The following is a 25865-nucleotide window of genomic DNA, read 5'->3' as shown; positions in this document are numbered from 1 at the left end:
TGATGCTCAACTCAAGCCCTGCTCCTTTCCTGAAGTGTTCCTGAAGTTGAACTATCCTGATCATGGCCTTATTGGTTTGTGTGTCACCAGCACTGCCCGGTTTGGCCCTGCTTGCAGGTAGTGTAGTGAAGGCTACCGATGTGGACTTCCTCCACACCTGGTTAAGATGCCGACCTGTCAGGCCTACTCTGCTCTGTATTCCCTCTTTACGAATTTTCTTATGACCCATCCCATGCCAGTCTACTCTTCCTTGCCTCACCCTTCAGTTTACTATGGATTTTGCCCACTAAAAATACCTGCAACCTTGTGAGCCTTCTCTAGGCCCTCTGCCAGTGTTGTAGATCAGATTGCCATCGTTCCTTCCCAGGCCTACTTCTCAACCATATTCCTGAAGCTGCTCTTTTTTCCTGTTGGTGGGAGCACAGATGTAAGGAAGCATTCACTCTTAGGGTCACACAAGTACCGAGTCGACACCGGAGCATTAGTATTTCCTTCTATGTTGTACTCCAGGACCTTCAGGCTTCAGATGTCATACTCTGGGCTGGATCTTCCCCTCCATCCTTTCCCACTGCAGGCTGTCCTCCCTGCGGTTTCTGGAATGTTCTTTTCAGGCACCTAAGATGGCCAGTCCGTTTTTCAGTTTCCCAAAGGTTAAAGGCTAACTCCTTGGACTTACTCCGAATTGTCTTCCATCCTGGGCTCTTCCCCTCTTTTCCCCAAGCATGAACTCTACATTCCATCCATCCTCAACTACCAGGAGTCCTCTTCTTGTGCTGTGCTCTGACATACCCCCAGACCTTTTACCTGAGTCTCCTTCAATCTCTTGCAACTTTCCTCGCTTACTTGGAAAATTCTTACTCACTGGTCAGAACTCAGCACGATCTACCATTATTCTTTGGGAAGTTTTCCAGAATCCTGTTGGACTAATTAAGTCGCTCCTTCCTTTTTTCCCCTTAAGCATAATGTACTCACCTTAATTACAGCATGTGTTTCATTTAATGGTAATTAATTTTCTGAATGTTTTTAATCTCTCAGGAAACCAAAGGTTCAAAGCCCCAGCTTTATATTTGAATGTTTGGGAAGTTTTTCAAAGTACTGTTGCCTAAGCCCTACCCCAGAACCAGAATCTCTGGTGTGGCCTGAGCATCAGCATTCTTTTTCTTGAAGCTCCGCAGATGATTCTGATGTGCAGCTATTGTCTGACACCACTGCACTAGGCTGTGAGCTGCTCAAGAGTGAGGACCATTCCAGTGTCATATCTCTGGACCTCTCCTCTTCCCTTCCTCTGTCCTCATATCTCGAAAGATGCCTGGCTTACAGGAGAAACTCAGTGAAAAGTTGTGGGATTAGTGACCGCCTGTTCGTTGTTGACTCAGTGATTGGGATCTTTTTCTCTTTAAAAAAGATTTTATTTATTTATTCATGAGAGACACAGAGAGAGAGAGAGAGAGAGAGAGAGAGAGAAGCAGGCTCCCTGTAGAGAGTCCAATATAGGTAGGACTCCAGGATCACAACCTGAGCTGAAGGCAGATGCTCAACCACTGAACCACCCAGGCATCTCTAGTGATTAGGACTTTTTTTTAAAGATTTTATTCATTCATTCATTCATTCATTCATTCATTCATTCATGAGAGGCAGAGAGAGGCAGAGACACAGGCAGAGGGAGAAGCAGGCTCCATGCAGGGAGCCGGACATGGGACTCAATCCCGGGTCTCCAGGATCATGCCCTGGGCTGAGGGCGGCGCTAAACCACTGAGCCACCTGGGCTGCCCGTGAATGGGATTTTTTTGGGGGGGGGCGGGGGGAGGATTTTTGAAACAAGGGATCACTTAGTTACCACTTCTGTCCCTCAGCACAGGCATAGAGTGGGGGAAGCTTCCAGAGAGAGAGGCCCCATTGCTGTGGAACTGATAGGTTCAGACATCATGGTGTACCATAAAATGACTTTCTGTAATTCTCTTCATTCCTAAGACCTGTATCCTTAATGCTTTGAACACCCAAGGGACTGTAATTGCCTTTTGGGGGGTTTCCAGAGCTATTCATGTAAAATATATTTGAAAATCTCTTCCCCTATCCGGTGGGCATGCTGCATACTAGCCATTTGAGGAAGGATATTAGAGAAGTCTGGGCCTCCTTATTAGGACTCTGCTGCTGCACTCGGCTCTCTGGGTTCCATGAGAGTGTCTTTGGGTCTTCAGAAGCTGTGTAGTGCCAGGGAGACTTAGGTGACAAGTGGTAAATGCTGCTTGATGCGGCGTTATCTGCCTATGCAAGCAATGGCATCCATCTCTGCCTGGATCAGAGGACTTAAATGTCAGACTTCCCAGATGTAAAAGTCAGAGATGTGCTATAGACTACATCTGATATTTACTGTTCTTTCTAGCAAAGGTGAGCTGACTTTTGTTGCAGATGTTCTCCATTGCAAATTAGAAAGATCTAAAAAAAAATTAGAAAAATCTTTCTTTTTCATTTGTACATATGCCCTATATATCATCACTTTTTTTCCTTGTGTTTGATTTTGAACCAATGCATTTGAACACACAATGGCCCTTCCCAGTAATTGGAAAAAGTAAAAGGTTGGTTAAGAGAATTTAATTAATTATTATTATTAATTAATTAATTTTATTAATTATTTACTAAGTATTTAAATTAATTAAATTTAAGTAATCATTATTTTTTTCATTTGAATAGTTTCAAATTGCAAAAAAAATAAGTCTTTGAGACTTAAAAAAAATTAGTTAACTCTTTCAGGACTGTTTTAGGTGGTATCTTTTCAGAACTTGAGCCCAGGGCGGCCAAAAGCTATAATTAACTTTGTACAGCAGCCCAGAGCTCCTCTTTTTCTTCCTCTTATCTCTTTTCCATCATTTCCTTCCCTTCTTTTCTCTCCTTCCCTCATACTAATAGTAATATTAACATGTCAGTACTTTACACAAAAAGGAAAGGGAAACTGCTCAAAATCTCAAACAAAGGTTCACTCACTTTACTAGACTAGAGAAGATTTGTATGTGTCCTCCTCTTGAGATCACCATTCAGTGTTAGAGGCCATAGACACTTTCCCTTGAGTTGGTCTGGCCAGAGAGGATTCAAGGATTTTTCAGTGTAAGAAATATTAGGCCAAATCCTGTTCTATGAACATGCTCCTCTTTGGTAAGTGGTACTTTGTGGAAGATGGACTTCTGCACCAAAAAATTAGTGTATCAGTGAGTTTATGTCTAGAGCTGTTTTTCATCCAAAGTGTGGCACCCAGAAAAAAAAAAAAAGACTCTAAAACTTGTTCATAGCCTTCAGAAAAAGCCGGAATTATCTGCATAAGTATCCAAATAATAACAATCTGGAATCTTGCCCTTTCAAATGTATCACTAGAGATCTTATCACTTGGGGGTATCTATGGCCCATCAGTCTTCCTTTCAGCATAGCTTTACATTTTTCTTTTTAATTGAAGTGCGGTTGACACACAATGTTACACTAGTTTCGGGTATACAGCATAGTGACTTGACAACTCTTTATATTTCTGCCCTGCTCACCACAAGTGTAGCTAGCATACATCACTATACAGCACCATTACCGCACCACTGACTGTGTTCCCCGTGCTGTACCCTTCATCACCATGACTTATTCGTTCCATAAGCAGAAGCCTGTGTCTTTGACTTCTCTACACCCATCTTGCCAGTCTCCCCACCTCCCTGCCCCTGGCAACCACCAGTTTGTTCTCTGTTTTATGGATCTGTTTCTGCTGCTTGTTTGTTTTATTTTGTTGATTCCACATATGAGTGAAATCATATGGTATTTGTCTTTCTCTGTTTCACTTATTTCACAGAGCATAATACCCTCTAGGTCTATCCATTTTATTGCGAATGGTGTGATCTTATTCTTTTTATGGCTGCATAATAGACCTGTGTTTGTGTGTATCATATCTTCCTTATATATTTGTATATCAATGGACATGTAGTTTGCTTCTGTATCTTGGTTATTGTGAATAATGCTGCAATAAGCATAAGGGGTACATATATGAAATTAGTGCTTATTTTTATTTTTATTTGACTTAGACATTTGTTCTATCCTACTAAAATCCCATTATAAAGGGTGAATATGATCATGACCTTATGGAGATTATTTATCATTGAATTCAGAATACTGCCACAGAATGATTTTTGTAGGAATCCAATTTGTAAATAAATGGTGCAATGAATTATAGAGTAATGCATTAGCCATGGATAACTGAAGTGCTTAAGACAAATTGTAAAAACCTACTGGTTAAAATTTTCTATGAGAAAAATACTATATACACTTCTTAAAATTGTTCTGTTTAGCTTAAATGTGGTTTAAAACGGTGCTGGGGGGAAAGATGTGCCCCCTTATGTACTGTCAGAAAGAATCAGAAGCAGCTTATTAGCAAAGAAACAGAAATAGAAATGTGATATTCATCAGGGGAAATGAGAGTATGATTAAATAAATGGAATCAGCCCCCTTGTTAGAAAATACTTTAAGGAGAAAGTCACGCTTGAGGCCTCTTTTGGTCTCCTGAAAGACGGAGGGGCTGGGCTCCCCAGCGCGGCCTGAGCCCGACTGTAGTAGGAAGAGTAGAGCAAGCCTTAGGTTGGGTTCAACCTCCCAAGAGCCCAGCTGAATTAGAATCTTCATTCAACTCGTGAAAGGATTTGAGAGTCCTAGCCTCACCTCTGTCAACATCAGATATCTGCCTCTAGCTAGCCCTGAGGAGACAGGTCCTAGGGGAGGCACAGAGTTTCTGCTTGCCCTTTACACATCGGGAGCTCGTGTAGGGGAGATCTTTTTTGTTCTGTGTCTTTGGAATTAAAAATATTCCATAGACTGCATGTCCTTCCATCAAATATGTATTAGACAAATACAGACTTTAAGTAAAAAAAAAATATGTATTAGAGAGATTAAGTGTTTTAGTGGAAAGCACACAGGACTAAAAGTGCTTTCAGATTCTAAGGTGCACACAGATCCGTGGGACTCTCGTTCAGATGCAGCTTCTGACTTCTGCAGGTGTGGCATGGAGCTTTCGCCTCCGAATTTCTAGCAGGTTTTCCCAGGGTGCTGGTACTTTTGTTCCAGAGGTCATAGTCTGAGGAGCAAAGATCTAGAAGACCTGATTTCAAGTACTAGTTTCTCACACCATCAGTTTTCTTGTCCCTGAAATAAGGGACTTGGGACTAACATACCTTTGAATTCTGAGCAGCAGCAGCAGCAGCAACAGCATGAGGAGTGGAGAGCCGGAGGCTGGTCTGTGTCAAGAACACATCCCTGCTCTGAGTTTTCCGGGAATCCCCTCAGCACACAGAGAAAACAAAATGGAAACATGGAAACAAGTCAGGAAATATAGTCTGTATTCGCAAATCCCTGAGTGTTTCCACCTTCGTTCACTCCGTGCCTTTGCTAACGTTCGAAGGTTTGGTTTTAATTAGGTCACATAATCAGCAAATGAATCTTCCCACTGTGCTGTTTGTCTCAAGTTATTGTGGAGGCCGAATCCTGGCCCTGGCATGCCCAGTAGGACAATCTAATCACCAGTAATACACTATCTAGGCTCGAAAGATTGTTGTCTTTAGATCTGAAATATAGTCTTAGCCAGCATAGAGGTGAAGATACTACTTGATACTACATTTTGTTTTGCTAAACCTACACTTGTGGCAGAATTCAATACCATCTTGAAATCTTTCTTATGCTTCAGAATCCTCTCAGCTATCCCCTTCTCAGTGAAACGTTCCCAGAGGCCATTGTCAGAATTACTAGCCACTTCTTGTCCTCCTGCTTCCACTGGAGATCTCAGTGCCTGATGTCTCCCTCCCTGAATTATGAGCTCCTCAAGCCATCTTGATGGAATAGAAAGAGTTCAGGGACTTGGAACTGAGTCCCTGAGTGTGCACTTCAGTATTGTTCTTTCCTGGTCACGTGTCCCCAGGAGGCTACAGGCTTTGACCTGGATGCTCCACTCTGTAGTGGCCATAATCAGATGGCTTGTTGGGCGATTGTATGAATGGGTGTGTAACTACCTCCCTCTTCTTCTGCTAGGAGAAGGCATCAGATAAAGACTTGCTAAGGTTTTCCTTCTGTAAGCTCAGGATCATGACTTATCAATCCTTGTATTTCCTCTGCAGGAAAAGTCAGGCAGAGTGGGTGCTCAGTAAACTCTTTACAATTGAATTTAATATTCTCTCTTTTAAAAGATTGAGCTATGTTTATTTTAGGCATATAAAAAAGTGCAAGATGGATAAATAAGTGTTTGGCTTTCCCCTAATAGCTGATAGTGTATGCTTTTCTGAAATATACGAAATGTATCTTGAAGTAATTAATTATTAAAGTTCTGACAGATTTATTTCTGGTTTGTTAAGTTTACAAATCCTAAACACAACAGGAGAAAAAAATAAATATTACACAGGAACAAAAAAAAACTGTTTTTAACAGGCAATTCCTAAAGGTTACCCATTTATCCTGGTTTACAGGTATAAATTTTCTGGAAGAATTAGAAAAATTGATAATAGCTACTTTTGGGAAGAAGGTCAAGTGCAGGGGAGAATGAGCCTTTTAGTTTCATTCCATGTATTTCCATGTGCTTTGAATTTTTGATCATGTAGGCATATTTGGATTTTAAATAGACATATATAAATATATAGAGACATACACACATATATATGCACATGCATATACATATGTGTGTGTGTTAAGGATACCTGAAGGAATTGAAGGATGATCCATTTTTATTTTACTCTTTTATATATTAAAGCCTCTAATGATGTGACGAGTACTGGGTGTTATATGCAACTGATGAATTATTTAACACTACATCGGAAACTAAGCACACACTATATGTTGGCTAATTGAATTTAAATTTAAAAAACACCTCTAATGAGTATTATTTTTGGCGGCTCAAGTACAAAGTGCTAATGGTAAATGGAGTGATCTGCCGCTTGTCAAGTCACTGAGCCATCTCCATCACAGAAGTCAGGGGCAAGCTCAGCTCACTCAGCCTTTACCGAACGTTAAGAAATCCAAAGGTGGGCCTGTGTTTTCACACTACTGACATTTGGGAAAATCTAATGACCAGTTAGGAGTCCTTAAAGTGCTGGAATCATCACTTCATAAATCTATGGTCTGGCTTAGTGAAGATGAAGCTACAGGCGACTGTTTAGAATAAGGAGAAATGATAGGATATAGAGCCCTGTCCAGCAGGAGCATCATGCCTCCTACAACCAGAAACACAAAGGAGTTGCCCTCCTTTGGAACATAGCATGTTCTTTTTTTTTTTTTTTTTTTTTTTTTTGCCCTAGGGCAGAGGGAGGAGCAGAAGGAGAAGAAGGGAGAGAATCTTAAGCAGGCTCTATGCCCAGCCTGGGGCTCATCACGGGGCTTAAACTCACAATCCTGAGATCATGGCCTGAGCCGAAATCAAGTCGGATGCTCAACCAACTGAGCCATCCAGGCGCCTCCATAGATGTTCTTTTTAGCAAGATACTGAATTTTCATTTTTCCTTGGCACCACCAATGTATTCAGCATTGACCCCCTTACCTCCCACCAGTGGTCAGGAATGTGCCCATTTGGAATGTACGCTTGGGTAGAATGAAGCAGCATTTCCCCCTGGATCTCATCTATCGTATTCTCCTACCTTGGACTTAACTCTAATTTTGTGAGTTAAGGAGAAGACACCTCAGACATTTCAAAGGGTGCTTTCAGGTCTGGGTGGTACTTCCACATAGGCGCCTGGACAAACTGAGATGTTTTCCTAGGAGGGCAGCTGGACTTGTTGAGGAATTGTAACCGTGTTGCACAAAGAACTGCTGATGGGCCGAAATGTCACCACTCACTTTTCTGTGATCAGATCATTCACTTCTCTGCTAGTGAACTGGATTCCACAGTATTAACCTCAAAGGATTGTCATGAGGAGCAAATACCTTAATTCATGCAAACACTTAGAACTGGTAAGGGTTCAGCAATTGCTACTGGCTGGCTTTTGTACTTGGGGCTGAAGCTGCAAGAAAGACTCCCACATCTTTAGACTGCAGCGGCCACAGGCCCCTCCTAATCTATAGGAGCTCACCTTTTGGCTTTTAAAGTCATGGATATTATTATTTTGAAAAGCTGAGCTACTGATTATCCTGAGAGGCATGTGTAGCCAACTTGAGCCCCTGATGCTATAAATAAGAGAGTTGCTGCCTGTGCATTTCCCTGAGTGAATCTGTCTCCTTTGGGAATTCCTTTGCCTTGTGCTGATACATTATATATATATATATTTAAAGATTTTATTTATTTATTCATCGAGATGCAGAGAGAGAGAGAGAGAGAGAGGCAGAGACACAGGCAGAGGGAGAAGCAGGCTCCATGCAGAGAGCCTGATGTGGGACTCGATCCAGGGTCTCCAGATCATGCCCTGGGCTGCAGGCGGCGCTAAACCGCTGCGCCACCGGGGCTGCCCTATATATATATTTATGATACATTATTTAAATTGTCTTGTAACCATACCCTGCCCTGGGCTTCATGATACGAGTCTTTTTTTTTTTTTTTTTTTTTTTTTTTTTGAGAAGGATGCTCTGTGTATGGTTAGCTCCGTGATACAGAGAAAAATATGTCATCCCCACCAAGGCAAAGGATATCCACTCCCCCTTTGCAGTACCCCAGTCCGAATAAAAATGCCTTCTGTTTTGTCTTATTGTACAACTGCTCCAACATTCGCCGTTCACTATAGCTGCCTGTATTCAGCTATATGCAAAGCAGTGTCCGTATGTCATTGATGTCAAGGTCATCAGACTTTGACAGGTGTCTTCCTTCTAAGTCTCGTATTGATCCATTAGCTGTGTATTAAGCAAATGAATTCAGGGTGAGTGTTTAAATAGGATATTTCCCAAACTAATCTAAAGCAATAAATCAATGTTTTGTGTTTTTTTTTAAGATTTTATTTATTTATTCAAGACACACACACACACACACACACACACACACACACACACAGAAGCAAAGGTAGAGGGAGAAGCAGGCTCCCTGCAAGGAGCCCGATGTGAGACTTGATCCCGGGGCCCCAAGATCATTACCCCGCCCCCCCTCCACTGAAGGTGGCACCAAACTGCTGGGCCATCAGGGCTGCCCTTGTGTTTTGTTTTTTTTTAACTTGTTACTTAGATGCTGCTGAGTATCTTGACTGTGCCTTTGAAAAGGAACTATTCAAGTGCTGATTTAGGGAAGCAGGGAAAAGTAGGAATGGATGAGAGAGATGTAGTAGTAGCTTTGTAAAATGCCACATCCAGATATAACAGATTTTCATTTATTAATTATGTCATTTCCCCTAGACGTTGCATACTCTTTTCTTTCATCCCGAGACAGATTCTGTTCAGGGCTTCTGGGGGCCTGGTTTTTTAGAAGAAGCAAGTGAGGTAGAAAATTAGAAGACTCGTGGGGCATCTGGGTGGCTCAGTCAATTAAGCATCCACCTCTCGATCTCAGTTCAGGTCATGATCTCAGAGTCATGAGTTCAAGCCCCCATCCCCTGTCCTGTTGGATTCCATGCTGGGCATGGAGCCTACAAAAAAGAAAGAAGAAAGAGAGAAAGAAAGAAAGGAAGGAAGGAAGGAAGGAAGGAAGGAAGGAGAAAAGAAAGAAAGAAAAGATAAAAGAAAAGAAAAAAAAAGAAAAGAAAAATACAAATGTGTACTCATAGTGACGCCAAGAGGGACATTGATCTAACTCTTGATTTTCCATTTTTTTGCACTATGAAAGTAAAGCCACCTATGATAAGTTAATAATTCCCAAACTGCAACAGCCATTTTTCTTCTCCTTAGGCTTCTTAAGTTTCTGACTCCAAGAGAAAGTTTTTCTTTATGAGCAGAGTTTGAGCCTATTTTAAGATTAACTCTTATGATCTCTAAACCCACCATCCCTAGCTTCCCTTTCCTTCCCAAGGAAGGGCCAGGGCTTTTAGAAGACACTAGAGAGAAAGAACCTGTGGAATCCTCTAGAGAGTCCCTGGGAATCCAGCCTTGGCCTAGTCATCTGCTATAGGCAGAGATTTGAAACAAGCTGGGGGATCTATTTTGACCAGGGAGCCCTTGACTCAGTCTCCCATCTTGTCACTGGCCTTGTCATGTGCTAAGCTGGGCATTTGGACAGAAAGCAACATGCGCATGAGTCAAACTCCAGGATTGTCCTGTGTGGAGACTCCTTGTGCCTGCCCACCGTGTACCATTCTCATGAACCAAAAAGAATGTCACTGTTTTGTCTTTTTGCCTTTATCATTGGTCATGACAGCTAAAGGTGACCCATGGAGCTTATTTTCCAACTTGAAAGGTGATTCGTGTATATTGAGGAATGTACTTTTTCCCCCATACAAAATGCTGAAATGTATTTAGTCTCTTATTCATTTGTTCTTACATGTGTCATTTACTCCCAGTCTCTAATATGTTTCTTTATTTCCTGTGTGTTGCAGGCAGCATAGTGTACCTGGGGATGATGGCAGGGGCTTTCTTCTGGGGAGGACTGGCGGACAAAATAGGAAGAAAGCAGTCTCTTCTGATTTGCATGTCTATCAACGGATTCTTCGCCTTCCTCTCTTCATTTGTCCAAGGTTATGGGTTCTTTCTCTTCTGTCGTTTACTTTCTGGATTCGGGTAAGATTTTTTTCCTTCATATTTCACAGTAATGTGTTTATTCTTCATGACTGTCCATGTTCTCCACTCTAGAGGACCTCACTACTGAGAAATTACCTCTTAACACACTTCTTCCCCTACCTTCATGTTGGCCTTAGAAACTGCAATGCTGGCTCTTAGAGATATAATTATCCAGAAGATGGAACACACGTCTGTATTCTTGGGGCTGATTCTTGCAGTATTATACTTCTAGGAAATGGGTTTTATTTTAAGTGGAATCTTGTTTCTATGGCAGAAGGCATTCATAAATGTATTTTTCTTCTGAAAATTTAATTTAAGCAAGAAATAGCCCTAGTCCTACCTATTATGGGCTAGTAAAGGTTCAAACTATCCAAGCTTGCTCTTAAATCCAGGATGAGTGTGTCTCAAGAAATGTTATTTTATTGATCTATGTTAACAACATATTTAACTTGGTAGGAAACGTACTTCTTGAGATGTAATATGTTCTTTTTTGTAAGTTCCTGATTTTTGTTGAATTAACAGAAGTTGTGCCATTGGCCATGTAAATGGAATAGTACCATACTCCCCTCCCCCTTATCTACAGGGGATGTATTCCAAAACCCCCAGTTGATGCCTGAAACTGTAGATAGTACTGAGCCCTATATAAACTATGCTTTTTCCTATGCATACATACCTATGAAAAAGTTTGATTTATAAATTAGGCACAGTAAGATATCAACAATAACTAATAATAAAATAGGACAATTATAAAAATATACTGTAATGAAAGTTATGTGAGTACGGTCTCTCTCAAAACATCCTACTGTACTGTACTCACTCCTTGTGATGATGGGTGATGATAAAATGCTTATGTGATGAGATGACATGAGATGAATGACATAGGCATAGTGACGTAGTGTTAGGTTATTACTGACCTTCTGATATTGACTTAGAAGGAGGATCATCTGCTTCTGGACCACAACTGACAGCAGAGAATTGAAACCACAGGTAGCTGAAACTCGGGAAAGCAGAACTGCAGAAAACAGAGGACTGCTGTATATAGCCAATGCTATAGTCATTGTCTGCAAAGAGCTTGAAGCACCTGTTACTATACTAAATGAATCCATCACTGAGGAAAATCCAATAGCTTAATTAGGAAAGTTCAAGATACTCTGCTTTGATAAGGAAAAAATTAGTAAAAATATAAAATTTGTGTTTGAGAACTTTCTTTTCATTAGAAATGTTCTTTCTGAGGTATCATGAGATGAATCTATAGGAATAATATAACATAAAAGTAAATAAATAAAGAAAGGAAAGGAAACAATCCTGGGTTATGAATTTGAGAAGCATATCAGGTGTGATTGCTGAAAGTGGTATTCACATAGCAAAACACAGTTTTGCCAGAAGAAAAGGTCAGAGAACTACAACATGCCTTCCTTAATTATATGTGGCAGTACTTTTTTTTAAAATTTTTATTTATTTATGATAGTCAGAGAGAGAGAGAGAGAGAGGCAGAGACATAGGCAGAGGGAGAAGCAGGCTCCATGCACTGGGAGCCCGACATGGGATCCGATCCCGGGTCTCCAGGATCGCGCCCTGGGCCAAAGGCAGGCGCTAAACCGCTGCACCACCCAGGGATCCCTGTGGTAGTACTTTAAAATCAGAACTAAGGTTAAAGGGAATCTAAGACATCGTGGAGAAAGACTGTATAGTCTGATTACTTTAAGGGTACAAAGATTCCCGCATGCAAACTAATGAATCACTTTTATAATTCATTCAAAACATTTTTTGAGGGATGCCTGGGTGGCTCAGCTGTTGAGCGTCTGCCTTCGGCCCAGGGCCTGATCCCAGGATCTGGGATCAAGTCCTGCATCAGGCTCCCTGTGTGGAGCCTTCTTCTCCCTCTGCCTGTGTCTCTGCCTCTCTCTCTGTGTGTCTCTCATGAATAAATAAATAAAATCTTTAAAATATATATATATTTTGAAAACTTTATTTCATTTTATGCTACAAGATGTATGTGCATACTGAGATTGGTGGACTATCCACAGATTTTTTCTGATGTGCTTTCTCATCTTTTTATTATAGCCCTTCATATGGAATTCATATTCCACAAACAGTGGGCACTTGGCAAATATGTGACTGAGTCGCAGAAATCAGGAGCTTTTCTTAGAGTGGAGATATTCTAGTAGACCATTCCAATAAACCAGGAAGGTCAGAAACTTTGGGAAAATGTAAAAATACTTTTTACCTGGGGAAAAAAATGATCAAAATCAATCATTTGCTTCGTAATGAATGATGGAGAAAGGAAGCTTTCCCTTGGTGCTCAAAGGGCTGCGCGAGATTGGCAAAATACACTGGAGGTAATTTGGATCATGGATTCAAGTGGCTGCAGCAGACCTAATGCTGGGCAAATTGGGGTACCGGAGGAAGAACGTGTGTTGTTTGGGCCTCTTTGTTAAAGGACCTTCTCAGGGTCCACAGGATAAGACATTCTTGCCACCAGGAAAGGCCAAGGCTTCCTTTTGCTTTCTCTTACCTACGTAATACCACTAGCCTGTCAGGAAAAGGCTAACGGCCTGAGTTCTGAGCTTTCCTGTCCTTCCATTTACAATCTTATCAAGGAAATTTCAGTGATATCCACAGATTCAAAAGTACCTGACTGTGGTCAAATTCTTATGGCAGTTTTAATCGCCAGTTCTGGATTGTGATGTGGTCAACCTAATTGACTACAGAGAAAAGGGCCATTATGGTGGTTGCAGGATGCTCCGAACTAATGGACTGTCTGGAAGTTAATTCAAGGGCAGGACAGAAGTGGGGACTGCCTGGGCCTATTCATGATATCATCCTCCTCCCTGTTGCCGACAAATCATTCTTTAGCCTATACCTCAGTGATGCTGACTTCTAAATAACAGAATTTACCTGGCAAAGCACAGGCTGTTGTATTGCTAACTCAGCTAGGCTCCATAAATCGTGATAGCAGAGGTTAATGCGCTGTGCCTTTGCCAAGTTGGCACAGGATTGAGAGTCCAGAAATCCCAGTCCACCTTACCCTTGCCCTTTACTGGGGACCCTGGGAGAGTCATTCAGGCTTTCCAGGCTGATTCTTCTTTTGTTTTTTGTTTTGTTTTTATTTTTATTTATTTTTGTTTTATTTTATTTTAGCATAATATACTCTAGTTCTATCCATGTCATTTCAAATGGCAATATTTCCTTTTTCATGGCTGGGTAATACTCCATTGTATGTATATACCACATCTTCCTTATCCATTCATAAATAGATGGATATTTGGGCTATTTCCATAATTTGGCTGTTGTTGATGCTATAAACATTGGGGTGCATGTGTCCCTTTGAATCACTATTTTTGTATCCTTTGGGTAAATACCCAGTAGTGCAATTGCTGGGTCATAGGATAGCTCTATTTCTAACTTTTTGAGGAAGCTCCATACTATTTTCCAGAGTAGCTGCGCCAGTTTGCATTCCCACCAACAGTGTAAGACGGTTCCCCTTTCTCTGCACCCTCACCAACATCTGTTGTTTGATTTTAGCCATTCTGACTGGTGTAAGGTGGTATTTCATTGTGGTTTGGACTTGTATTTCCCTGATGATGGGTGATGTTGAGGATTTTTTCATGTGTCTGTTAGCCTGATTCTTCTTTTGTGAGAAGAAATGAAGATTCCCTTGGCTTGGGGTGGGGCTGAATGGGATCCCTGGCGGCAAAACAACCAGATTTTTGTGGGATCCAGCTCCCGAGGGGGCCTGAGAAGTGAAGTTATTAAGGAAAACAAAGAAAGTTATCTTTCTTTCTCCTCAGCTGAGTTTGCAGGCCATGTCACCTGTACATAACATGTGAGCCACTACCTCCGTGATAGAGGGCTTTTCTCGAGTTCCATTTGGACACCCTGTCTCTGAATCTCTGCGTCATCTCAGTGAAGACTCCGCTTTCTCCAGAGATCTTGTTTTTTTCTGCTTTAGTTAGGAGCTCCATCTGATCGGGTTTTAAATTAAGTAAAACTAAATGACCAAGGAAATAAGGCTTCAGAGTGTCAGGGTTTTTCTGTCGCGGGCCTCTGGTGCTCAGAGCAATCAATGCTCCATGTGTTTCCTAGGAGTGTTGCTCTTGCTGTCTTTTCTGCTTCCAAGGTTCTTCTCTCAGAGACTTTGGAGTTTAGGGTCTCAGAGAGGCCCATCCTGAGACCTGCCCTCCCTGCAAATAGTTGCCTTTCATGTGTTTATTCCTTTCCTTCTCCAGATAGCAAATTCCAAGAGGCTGGGGTTTGTCAGCTCAAAGCAAGGCAGGTTTGGTACCGCAAAGAACACAAGTCCTGCCAGTGGTGGAGTTGGCATTGGCCAGTTGATCGTGGTGTTGCCACAAGTGAAATAGGTAGTTTGCTAAAGTCTTATTGATCTGTAGAAGCAGAAAATTCTAGGTCAAGTGAATGAAAGTTTAACTTGAATCATAAAAAGTCATGAGGCCCATGAAAGAGTCACGGCGCATCAGTGAATTCCCAGACCTGAGCTGGTTTGCAGACCCAGAACACTTCAAATGAAGGGGAGACTGGATCACTTGAAGAAAGACCCCAGTACACTACTGAGACTATATACCATTAATATTCCACTCAACCTTCTCCCAAGGGATTTATATCCTTTTACTAGGGTAGCAATGCTGAGGGGAAAGGAGTCAAACAGACTCTGGGGGGCTTACCAGGCACTGGCTCTGAACTGACACCAATTCCAGGAGACCCAAGATGTTACTGAGGTCCACCCATGTAGGAGTTCATGGAGATTGGGTGATTATAGAGTTGTAGCTCACATCTATCTCAAAGTGGGTCCAATGGGCCCCTGAATCCATCCTGTGATTATTTCCCAGTTCCAGAATGCATAATTGGAGTAGATATGGTTACTGATAGACTCTTCATGTTCTACCAGTTTCACACGCTAGGAATTTTAGAGGAGGAAGAAAATTTCTGGGTTACAGGCAGAGCCTTCATTTTGCAGATTAAGGTTCAGTGATGGATCCAGGAAGACACAGCTAGGACGTAAGTCAAAACCAAGTCCTTTGAGCTAGCAACTCTCCATGCAAGTAAATTGCATTCTGAATCCAGGGTCGAGATGCCTTTGTGTCAGTTTTACTGCAAATGCCACAGGTTTCCAGCTGTTCTGTCTTGTTTCATTGCTGAAGCGTCCTTAGCAGGGCTGTGCCATATTCCTGTTTTCTGCATATAAGGGAGACTGTGAAGGAGGGCTTCATTTAGCCTGAGGTCTACCTGGGTTTATGGTTCCATTGCCTCTAAATGTGCTTTCCTCTTAATTTCCCACACCAAGCCATGAGTATATTTTGCTAGAAACATAAATATATCCAGCTGCCGTATTCTGTGGGACTTTAAATATTTATTTGGTAAATATTTTCTAAAGAATGATTTTCCAGCTGGAGACGACTGTGAGTGAGGAATAGGGCATTACCAAGTATTCATCTGTTTCTCACTTTCCTAAGTGAATCTCACACCAGAGAACAAACACTTCCCTCTACTCTTGTGTTATAGAAAATTAGAAAGATGGGAAATGGAGTTGACACCACTGATTCATTTTCATTTGCCCCAGAATTAAATTGTTTCCAGTTACTGTTAATTATGGGAATGATAATGCTTCAGATGCTGGGCAATGTCAGAGATGGGAACTTCTCACCGAGGGCCTGGCACTGCTAAGCATAAAGGTCGGGGAAAAAAAAATATAACAGCAACAGAAATTAAAATGAAATTTCTATGTATCTAGGATATCATCGTGAACAAATTGTCATTTCTCCCTCTGCAGATGGAGTCTCACAAATGCATGCTTCATGGGTATTTGCCATATCCCTCTATTAACTGCATTATACCCAGAATGCCTAGGCTTTGCAGAAATGATCCCCACTAACTGGAATTCTTCAGCGTTTTATATTTAGCATGCTTAGTCCCACAACATTTTTTATAAATAAGTATGCAAAAATATTATGTCTTTCTTTTTCCTAAGTAGGATCCATGCCCACTGTGGAACCTAATGTGGGGCTTGAACTCATGACTGTGAAATCAAGACCTGAGCTGAGATCAAAAGTCAGATGCTTGACTGACTGAGCCACCCAGGTGCCCCATTATGCTTTTTATGATAGAGGCACAGATTGATTAAGTGGTTTCCAAATGTTCAATTGACCCTCTGGTCTTCTGAGTTTTAGTCTAACTCTGAACTATAAGGTTCTCCCTTCAAAGTAATCTTTCTTGGGCAACTGGTGGCTCAGCAGTTGAGCATCTGCCTTTGGCTCGGGGTGTAATCCCAGGGTCCTGGGATTGAGTCTTACATCGGACTCCCTGCATGGAGCCTGCTTCTCTCTCTGCCTATGTGTCTGCATCTCTCTTTGCACCTCTTATGAATAAATAAATTAAAAATCTTAAAAAAAAAAAAACAAAAACCCCAACAAAGTAGTCTTTCTCTTAGGATATGTTTTACTTCCTTATCATATTTGAAAAATGTAGAATCATTTCAAAATCTTCAAAACTTTAAAAATATGTTTTATCCAACACCTATATATGCTTGTCCTGAGAGATGCTAAGCACCTGATGATACTGACTCCTCTAAACCTCATGATGACCCTTTAAAGATAAAGCTATTCTTTATTCTACCTATTTAATAGATGAGGAAACTGAGGCACAGAGAGGTTAGATAACTGTTCAAGGTCACATAATAAGTTGTGTAGTCATACACAGACAGCCTGGTGCCAGAACCCATGCTCAGACCACCAGGCTGTGCTGTCTCAGATCCAATGAGAAGTATCTCTGATTTCACAGAGATTGATTTCAATGCCCAATACATGATAAGCACTAAAGGAACATTTTGAACAGATCAATTCAGGAAGCTTCTGACCCAGAGAATCAGGATGGAGAGGTCCTCAGTATGAAAGATGAGGCAACAGACTACATTATTTTTAATCCAGAAATAATCACAAACTCAAATTGTAAACAGTAGGTCATTGTTTCCTTAGGCCTGTATTGTCCAATAGGCAGCATGCAGCTACCAAGCACTTGAAATGTAGCCAGATTGACATGTCCTATAAGTGCAAAATACCTAACACTGGTTTCAAAGATTTAGCACATACAAAAGAGTGCAAAATACCTCATTGATAATTTGTATATTGATTACATGTTAACATGACAATATTTTAATATATTGAGTTCAATGAATATGTATTAAAACTAACATCACTTAGGTTTTTTTGCTGTGTCTTAGTATCTTTTCTAGAAAATTTAAAGTTATATATGTGGCTCACAGGGTACTTCTATTAGAAAGCACTATCCTAGACAATGCCTTTTATGAGATTTTCCAACAGAAAGGTTGACCTTTGGGGCACCCTTTATTTCCCAGCATACCCTTTGCCAAAGGTGCTGTTGATCCCCAGAGAGAAGTTACAAAGCAAAAGATCTTACAATGTATAATTGTGGAAAAATTAGCCATATGCACCCTTTAGAAAAGACTCTGTGAGCTCCTTAAGGGCAAGAACTTCTGTTCTTCATGCCTGGACTTCCAGCAACTATGATGTGCCTCGCCCAGAGTTTGGCTGGAGAGGACGGGGATGGGAGCTAATAGATGACTAGGTAAATGGTGGGTTGGTGAAAGGGTGAGTGGAGGAATGGATGAGTACATACATACAGCACAAGGCTGGAGAAGTCTACGGGTTTTTGTCATCTTTTCTTGCAAACCGTCTTAATCATCTCCATCTTTACTCATGACACCATTTAGATGCTGTGGGAATGCATTTTTCCAGCTCTCCCAAGAGCTCAATTAATTTTTTTTCAAGACAGCATTAGAATCCTGATCTGTGACTATGCTTTTTTCCTGTGGCATACTGTGCTGCTGTGGATACTATAGGTTTGGGGGCTTAGGGCACCAATCTGATTGCAAACAAGGGCTAGGGAAGTTGTATTGAAGCTCTTTTCTTAGAAACACAACTTTTACCCAAAGGTATATTTACATCTCAGTATTTTTTAAATAGTCAAGTTTCTACCAATTATTCTATCCATTGTTTATACAATATTGGAAAATAACAACTACCCATATCAAAGAATATGATTTTTTAATCTGTGGCTTCAGACAGTGGGAAACTAAAGCTACCCAAACAACACATCCTTTTAGCACTATCACTGGGTATAGGAGATTTGCATTCTTGATTTGATGATTGGTTCAGTTACCAGTAAGTGTTCTTCTGTTTCTGCCTTGAGTGCTCATCATGAACAAGTACCTTCTAATCAATACAGCAATCTCATTTTCTGTGCCAACCCAGCCCAGAAGCAATCGTGTTTGCTTCTCTGAAAAGGAAGTCACTGAAAAGTTCTTCTTTGGGACTGCTACTTAATTGTTTATTTCTAGGTCCAATTTAAAATGTAATGAATTGGTTCTGAATTGCTATGCAATTTGCCCAGCAGTTCATTGTCCTTGATTTTCTTTTTTGTTGATTCTGAGTGAGGACTAAAAGGATATGTTCATGCAACTTTTTTGTAATTGTGATTCCCAGTATAGACTACACCATTCAGTGTTCTTTTTATAAATTCATAATACCCATCTTAATAAAAGCTGTCAGAGTCAGCTCTGGGTAGACTTGGCCCTCTGCCTATTATCAGTATAGAACATGTGACTTTACAACGCACATTCAACTTCCTCCTTAATTCTGTCCTTGCATAATGCCCCACTTCCCCATGGAAATGGGAGATGGAAGATTGATGTGAAAGACTGTTTGACAATCACATGGTGAAATAAGTTCAAATGAAAGTATTCTTTGTTACATGCTTACCGGGGAATTGTGGCAGAACAGAAATACTCAGGAGATTCCTCCTCAGGACAAGAAGTCATTAGACATTCCATAATTTCTTCTCTAAACTGTCATATTTCAAGCCATTTCAAGTACAATAATTCTTTCTGTCCACAGCCTCCCTCTTTCATTGCAGAACCCTGAACCCTTTCCTATCTTTGCCTCAATAGCCAGCATAAGTCAGTACAGTGAGGTACAGGGACAAACATAATCCACCAGAGCCACCACCTGAACTGGAGTAATGAGTAATATGAGAGGTGCCTGTGAAGTTTGTGCAGATGGTAATATTTGGCCTTCTCTTTCATCCTGCTATGCTAAACAGACCTAAACTTATGTGTCTCATGTTCCCAACAGAGAAAAATTTGTGTCTGTATAGCTGACACACCCTTTGCCTTGCACAATATCCCACTTGTGAATTTGCTTTAGATTACTGAGGCGGATAAATACGTTTCATGCTATTCAGCAGACAACTCATATTGAGTCATATGTAGACCTCTTGAGGTGGCCTGGTGTGTGTGTGCACGTGCACATGTGGGTGCACATACATGTAGAATGGGGCTGGAGAGTGGTCACAACTTATTCTACAGTGTGTTTTAATACATTTTTTAGTCTCTTTGTATTTCTATAATTAAATTGTAAAAATGTCACATTAATATTGCTGAAGAATGACTTCAACTTTGAGATTTCAGATATCTATGTTCTATTTCAGTCGTATCAATCCAGTCATTTTGAATCGGGCTGATCTTCTATCTATATAGTGTGGATTTTCAGTTATTATTCCCTCTTTGCCTCCTGTTACCAAATAAAACTAAGATTTGACCCTTTTTGACAGTTTGAAATAGACAATATCTAATCCTGAGAAAAATTATTTACAAATCACTCTGATCTGATTGCCTCATTTATGTAAATATTCCATCAAAGTGAACTTGAGAAAATTTCAACAGTAGCTAACCGATCATTATAAAATGGACAATAAAAAGGTGTCCATGTTAACTGGATTCAGAGATGTATTACCTAACAGGTAATATAAAAGATAACCATTTCATGCCTTATGTTATGGATTTTTAGTATGAAACAAGTTATATTTTCCATATTAAGTCTCCATTATTAAGTTTCTCAACCTCAGCACTATTAATATTTTGGGATGGATATTCTTTGTTGTGAGGAGCTGTCTTGTGTATTTTAGGATTTTTAGCAGCATCCCTGGCCTCCACTTACTATATGCTAGTAGCACTTCCTGAGTTGTGACAGCTAAAAATGTACCCAGGCATTGCCAAATGTCTGTTGGGAGAGGAGAACACAACTGTGTTTAAGAGCCACTGATACGTGGGACTTTGAGAACTGCCATTCAAATATTTGTTATCATATCACTTCATGTATTCTCAGAAATTTTACCTTAATACAATAAAAGAAATAAGGAAACATGTCCCTCGCACAAAATAATGAACTATTGATGTAAAATAATAATGACAAATTTTCTTTTTTTTTTACTTATAAAAATTGGGGGACAGTGTTTTCTTATCTTCGATACTTACAGGAACTAAATCATATTATGAGACATGAAAACTTACCTAAATTGTTATTGTTGTTGATAATTATAACATTTTGCAGCACTTTTCTGAAAGGTACCAAGATATTTTAGAAGTTCTTAGAGTGCCCAAAAGGATTGCATAGTTTCTTATGATCAAGGATTTCTCTCTCTCTCTTTTTTTTTTTTGTATATTTTTTATTGGAGTTTAATTTGCCAACATATGGTATAACCCCCAGTGCTCATCCTGTCAATTCCCCCCACCTTGGTGCCCGTCACCCAGTCAGCCCATCCTACCCCACCCACCTCCCCTTCCACTACCGCTGTTCGTTTCCCAGTTAGGAGTCTCTCATGTTCTGTCTCCCTCTCTATTTCCCACTCATTTCCCTCCTTTCCCCTTTAATCCCTTTCACTATTTCTTATATTCCCTGAATGAATGAGATCATATCATGTTTGTCCTTCTCTGACTGACTTACTTCAGCATAATACCCTCCAGTTCTATCCACGTTGAAGCAAATGGTGGGTATTTGTCATTTCTAATGGGATTTCAATGAACTCTTTTCACCTGGGCACCTGGTCAAGAGGTGACCATGGGAACTCAGACATAAAGTAATTTCAAGAACTCTTTGGGGGCTCTTTTGCTATCAGAACTTCCATTCCAGTACCCACGACTTCTCTTATTACACTGATGCAGAACATAAGATGTATATTTTCATTTGCAGGAGACATTTAGGTCATTGGAACAAATTACCACAGGGGTACCTGAGTGGATCAGTCGATTAAGCCTTTGGCTCAGGTCATGATCTCAGGGTCCTGGGATGGAGCCCACAGTCAGGGTCCCTGCTCTATGAGCAATCTGTTTCTCCCTCTGCCCCTCTTCCCACTCAGGTGCTCTCTCTGTTTGTCAAATAAATAAATAAAATCTTTAAATTAAAAAAAAAAAAGACCAACTTATTCCAGTGCATTTGGAGTGGCACCTCCATCAGCAGAGAAATACAGCTCTTTTGAGGAACACTTAGTGGATATCCAGTGGGCCAGGTAATGGGAATTCAGAGATAAATGGGATATAGTTCTCATGTTCAAGAAGCCTTCAGTCTAGTGTAAACAATGTTTAAGACCTCTGCTAGAGGATGAAACAAGTAATAGTCAATGTTATGGCATCTGTAATTTTTTTTTCGATTTAAAGTTCATCACAGTAACACAAGGAGTAATGTTTTCCCTAAAATGGATCATCAGCCCACAATAAGACATATGAATGCTTGCATTGTTTTGTAGGTCTCTGTTTCTGAACAGCTTTGAAAGGATTTGAATAGACTCCCCCACTCATTCTTCACTGATATTGGAGTTCTTTGCAGTTTGCTTTGCAAACAGATATTGTGAGACATCCATGCAAAAATAACCACCTTGTAAAAGAGGCATTGAATCAGAACCAGCTGGATTGCTTATATGCCCCTAAAAGTTGGTATTCTCTTATGCAACAATAATTTGTTTAAAGGCCAAGTCTATAGTCTTCCACCTGCCATTTTAGCCTCCCCAGAGTACATTTATCTCAGTTCTTAGTTGCCTGGCATATCTTTCATACTATTGTGCCTTCATGAAATGTATTATAGCTCTTACATAAGGAATGTCCAGAATCCTGACGAAACATTAATTAGGATGTGAAAAGTCATTAAAAACAGGGACTTTTTTTTTCTGCATTTAGAAGTGAAGGCCTTGATTAGGGATCTGGGACTTTATGGTACCGAGAAACAGATTCTTCACATCAAATGAAAAAAACAGTAACACAACTGATGTATGGCACGGCCATTTTATTTCCTATTAGAATTATGTGTTGTGATAAAACCACTTTAAATTTCTTCAGAACTTTGTTGAATTTTAAAATTCAGGTAGCTGTCCATGGTTTCTGGTCCTTGAGAAGCCAAGTGGAGAACTCTGTGAGTCTGATATGGTGTGCTATAGAGCCAGTTCTGACTGCCCATCACATGCATTTGTTTCTTGTGTGGGGCTTCTGCTTGATGAACTTGGACTGGTTGGCTGCCCCTAGTGTGATGGCACCAAATCAACATGTGCTGCATCTGAAATCACGTGGAGTCTAGGAATTTTAGGTAGAATTGCTACGTTCGTGGCACAGGGAAACAGATAATAGATGCTTCAAACCACTATTTTTTCAAGACTTTGAAAAGCAGTTTTTTTAAGCAGTTCCCCCAAGAAACACATTGCAATCCAATATACATTTACATACATATTTATTTATTTGTTTGTATATAAATGTATATATAGACACACATATCTACATATATGGATATGCATATGAACTCCTTACATTATAAATGTTAGTAAAGAAGACAAAAGTTTTATGAAATCATATTTATCCTTATGACTTGAGTTGTACTTATTTCCACCTCTATTTAATTTTTAAAATTCTGTTTATAGCTACTAGATGAATTTCATAGCCTGCAGATTAAAAAGCAATGGCCTAAAAAAAATAAAAATAAAAAAAGCAGTGGCCTCCGTGATCTGCACATATCTAGTAGTAAATAACATTGTATCACTTTAAGCAGGGGCAAATGCATGAGGTGGTGCTATATTTTGACCTATCATTTGATGCAAAATGACATTATGAATCCTGCAATTCGACTGGTACATCAAGTTTGCTACAGAAAAGGCCTTTCTCTAAATTTCATTTGCTAAGGTCACTGCCAATACTTCTTTATCATATTAAAGCCTCTGCGAAGCCAGTTATTGCTAACTGGATAAATACGTATTTTACTTCTTGATATGAAATGTCAGTAGCAATTTACCTTACAGAAATCTGAACATAAAGGAATTGGCACATATTTTTAAAACTGTATTGCAAAGTGTTTTCTCTGCAACTAGTTTATGTATATTGTACATTTTTCCAAAAAACATTTAAGAATTCATATACTGTTTGGAATGATAGTAAGTAATGTTTTCTCATACTATCCTACTTTTCGAGACAGTGGTTTTTAAGACTTGGGGATCAAGACCTATTTGAAATTTGGATGAGATCTATGGCCCAGCTCCCTAGAATGAACAAAATATTTATTCCATAGACCCTCACTGGAGAACCCTTAACCTGAATGAAAGTCACTGTTCATGTCATTTCTCCAGAACTCAGTCAACATCTCTTATAATTACCCTACTGGAAGAAGGCATCGCACTCCATTCTATCTGTATCAAAACCAGCAGCGCCTTATTTGATTCTACCAGTGTGCATACACATGTACTCATGAACCGATGAGATCTACTGGGTTGAGACCAGAACAGTCTAGGAAGCAACTCCGTTGGGCCTGTGTCCATCAACACAGCAGCCAGATTGGGCTGTAGGAACAGCTGCTGCAGGGTAGCAGAGAGGAAGCACAGCTGCGGACAGCCTCTCAAAAGTGTTTAAAGCTCTTACCAAAGTCACCATGTCATGAGTGGGGCATACCATGGTATCTCTTCTTAAAAATGTGTAAAGTAAAATATTTACTAGATTGTGCCCAATGCTGTAATTTTTGCAAACACATAGAACATTCAACACTGAGCAGAAAACCCAACAGATTCTAAAGCAAGGTAAAACACTATAAACCACACGACTAGGGCACTACTGCCACCTTTTGGTAACATCACTTAATTGCAGGTTCTGGAGAGAGAAACTTGTATTAAACAAAGATTTTAATATTAAAGTTATGAAATGATAGCGAATATACATCCCTTGATCTGCTGAGATAGAGGGCATGTGTTGTTAGAGCTTGCTTTGGTTCTGTCCTGTGCATCTCACATAGCTGTCCTGGCTTTGATTTCATGGGTTCTCTGTACCTCTTGGCAGGATCGGGGGAGCCATTCCCACTGTGTTCCCCTACTTTGCTGAAGTGCTGGCCCGAGAGAAGCGTGGTGAGCATCTGAGCTGGCTCTGCATGTTCTGGATGATTGGTGGCATCTACGCCTCTGCCATGGCCTGGGCCATCATCCCGCATTACGGTAAGAGCCTGGCTTCACACGAGCCCGGCAGTCACCTTATTTTACTTCAGCCTCCATTCTATCCCCTTCCTGTTTGTAAATGCTGGCTTGAGAACAACACTGTCATAATCTAGTTTTTCCCTTTTGTCATATCTAGGTTTTCCCCCCTAGTACAGGAATCTGTATAAGGCAAGACTGTGCCAGTGGTCTTGTAGGAAATATTATTGCATTTTGCTGTTTTTAAAAAGTGATCACTTTCATTTGCTTTTTATGTGCTATCAACTCTGGGGTCCCCACCAAGATGGACGTGAAAAACACAGATCATAATCGGCATGTGAGGCAACATGACTTACTATTGTTTTGAGGACCATTATCCACATCAGACACACACAAGAGCCTTGACTAGTCCCCTCTGGGTGCCGTCCAAAACTCGCCCCCACACCAGCCCCCCTCCTCTGGCGGCTCAGAATGGGATTAGAGCAGCAGGAAGCCTGTCTTGGCATGGGCCCTGTGTCTGCGGAACTGAGGAGGTGATTCTGCTGTCCTTGCTGCCAGGATCCCTCCTCGGTTTCTTCTATGACTTGTTGTTCCTGCCACCTCTGAACATTTAAAGGTCTCATGTTTCTGAGCAGGAAGTATTGTCCTACTTAGAAGCCAGAAACTTCCAGTTGCTTTACCCACAAACAGTGAAATGCAGGGAGAGGTTCACAGAACCCAGACATCAAATTCGATATATAAGGGGAAGGGGAGAGAAGGTGGTGTGTGTGTGTGTGTGTGTGTGTGTGTGTGTGAGAGAGAGAGAGAGAGAGAGAGAGAGAGAGAGAGAGCGCAAACATGTTGAAGTTTACAAATTATGAATTCTGTGTAAATTAGAACCACATGTGGACTTCAAAAACTCACTCTTTGTTCAACCTAAAATCAAATTGAATGGTCGGGGTGAAAAA

General features: G+C 40.5%; 1 protein-coding gene across 1 annotated transcript in view; it reads left to right on the top strand.

The window, feature by feature from the left end:
- SV2C (synaptic vesicle glycoprotein 2C) overlaps positions 1–25865 on the top strand; it is a 202996-nt gene that overhangs the window by 89951 nt on the left and 87180 nt on the right. Inside the window, exons 3-4 of the mRNA XM_072736973.1 lie at positions 10440–10620; positions 24791–24942. Coding sequence (XP_072593074.1) covers positions 10440–10620; positions 24791–24942 — 333 coding nt within the window. The remainder of the gene's footprint in view (positions 1–10439; positions 10621–24790; positions 24943–25865) is intronic.

This window comes from Vulpes vulpes, chromosome 14 (genome assembly GCF_048418805.1).
Source record: "Vulpes vulpes isolate BD-2025 chromosome 14, VulVul3, whole genome shotgun sequence".
NCBI classification, from domain to species: Eukaryota; Metazoa; Chordata; class Mammalia; order Carnivora; family Canidae; genus Vulpes; species Vulpes vulpes.
Note: the sequence above shows the minus strand (reverse complement) of the source record. Positions and strands in the feature narration are given on the sequence as shown.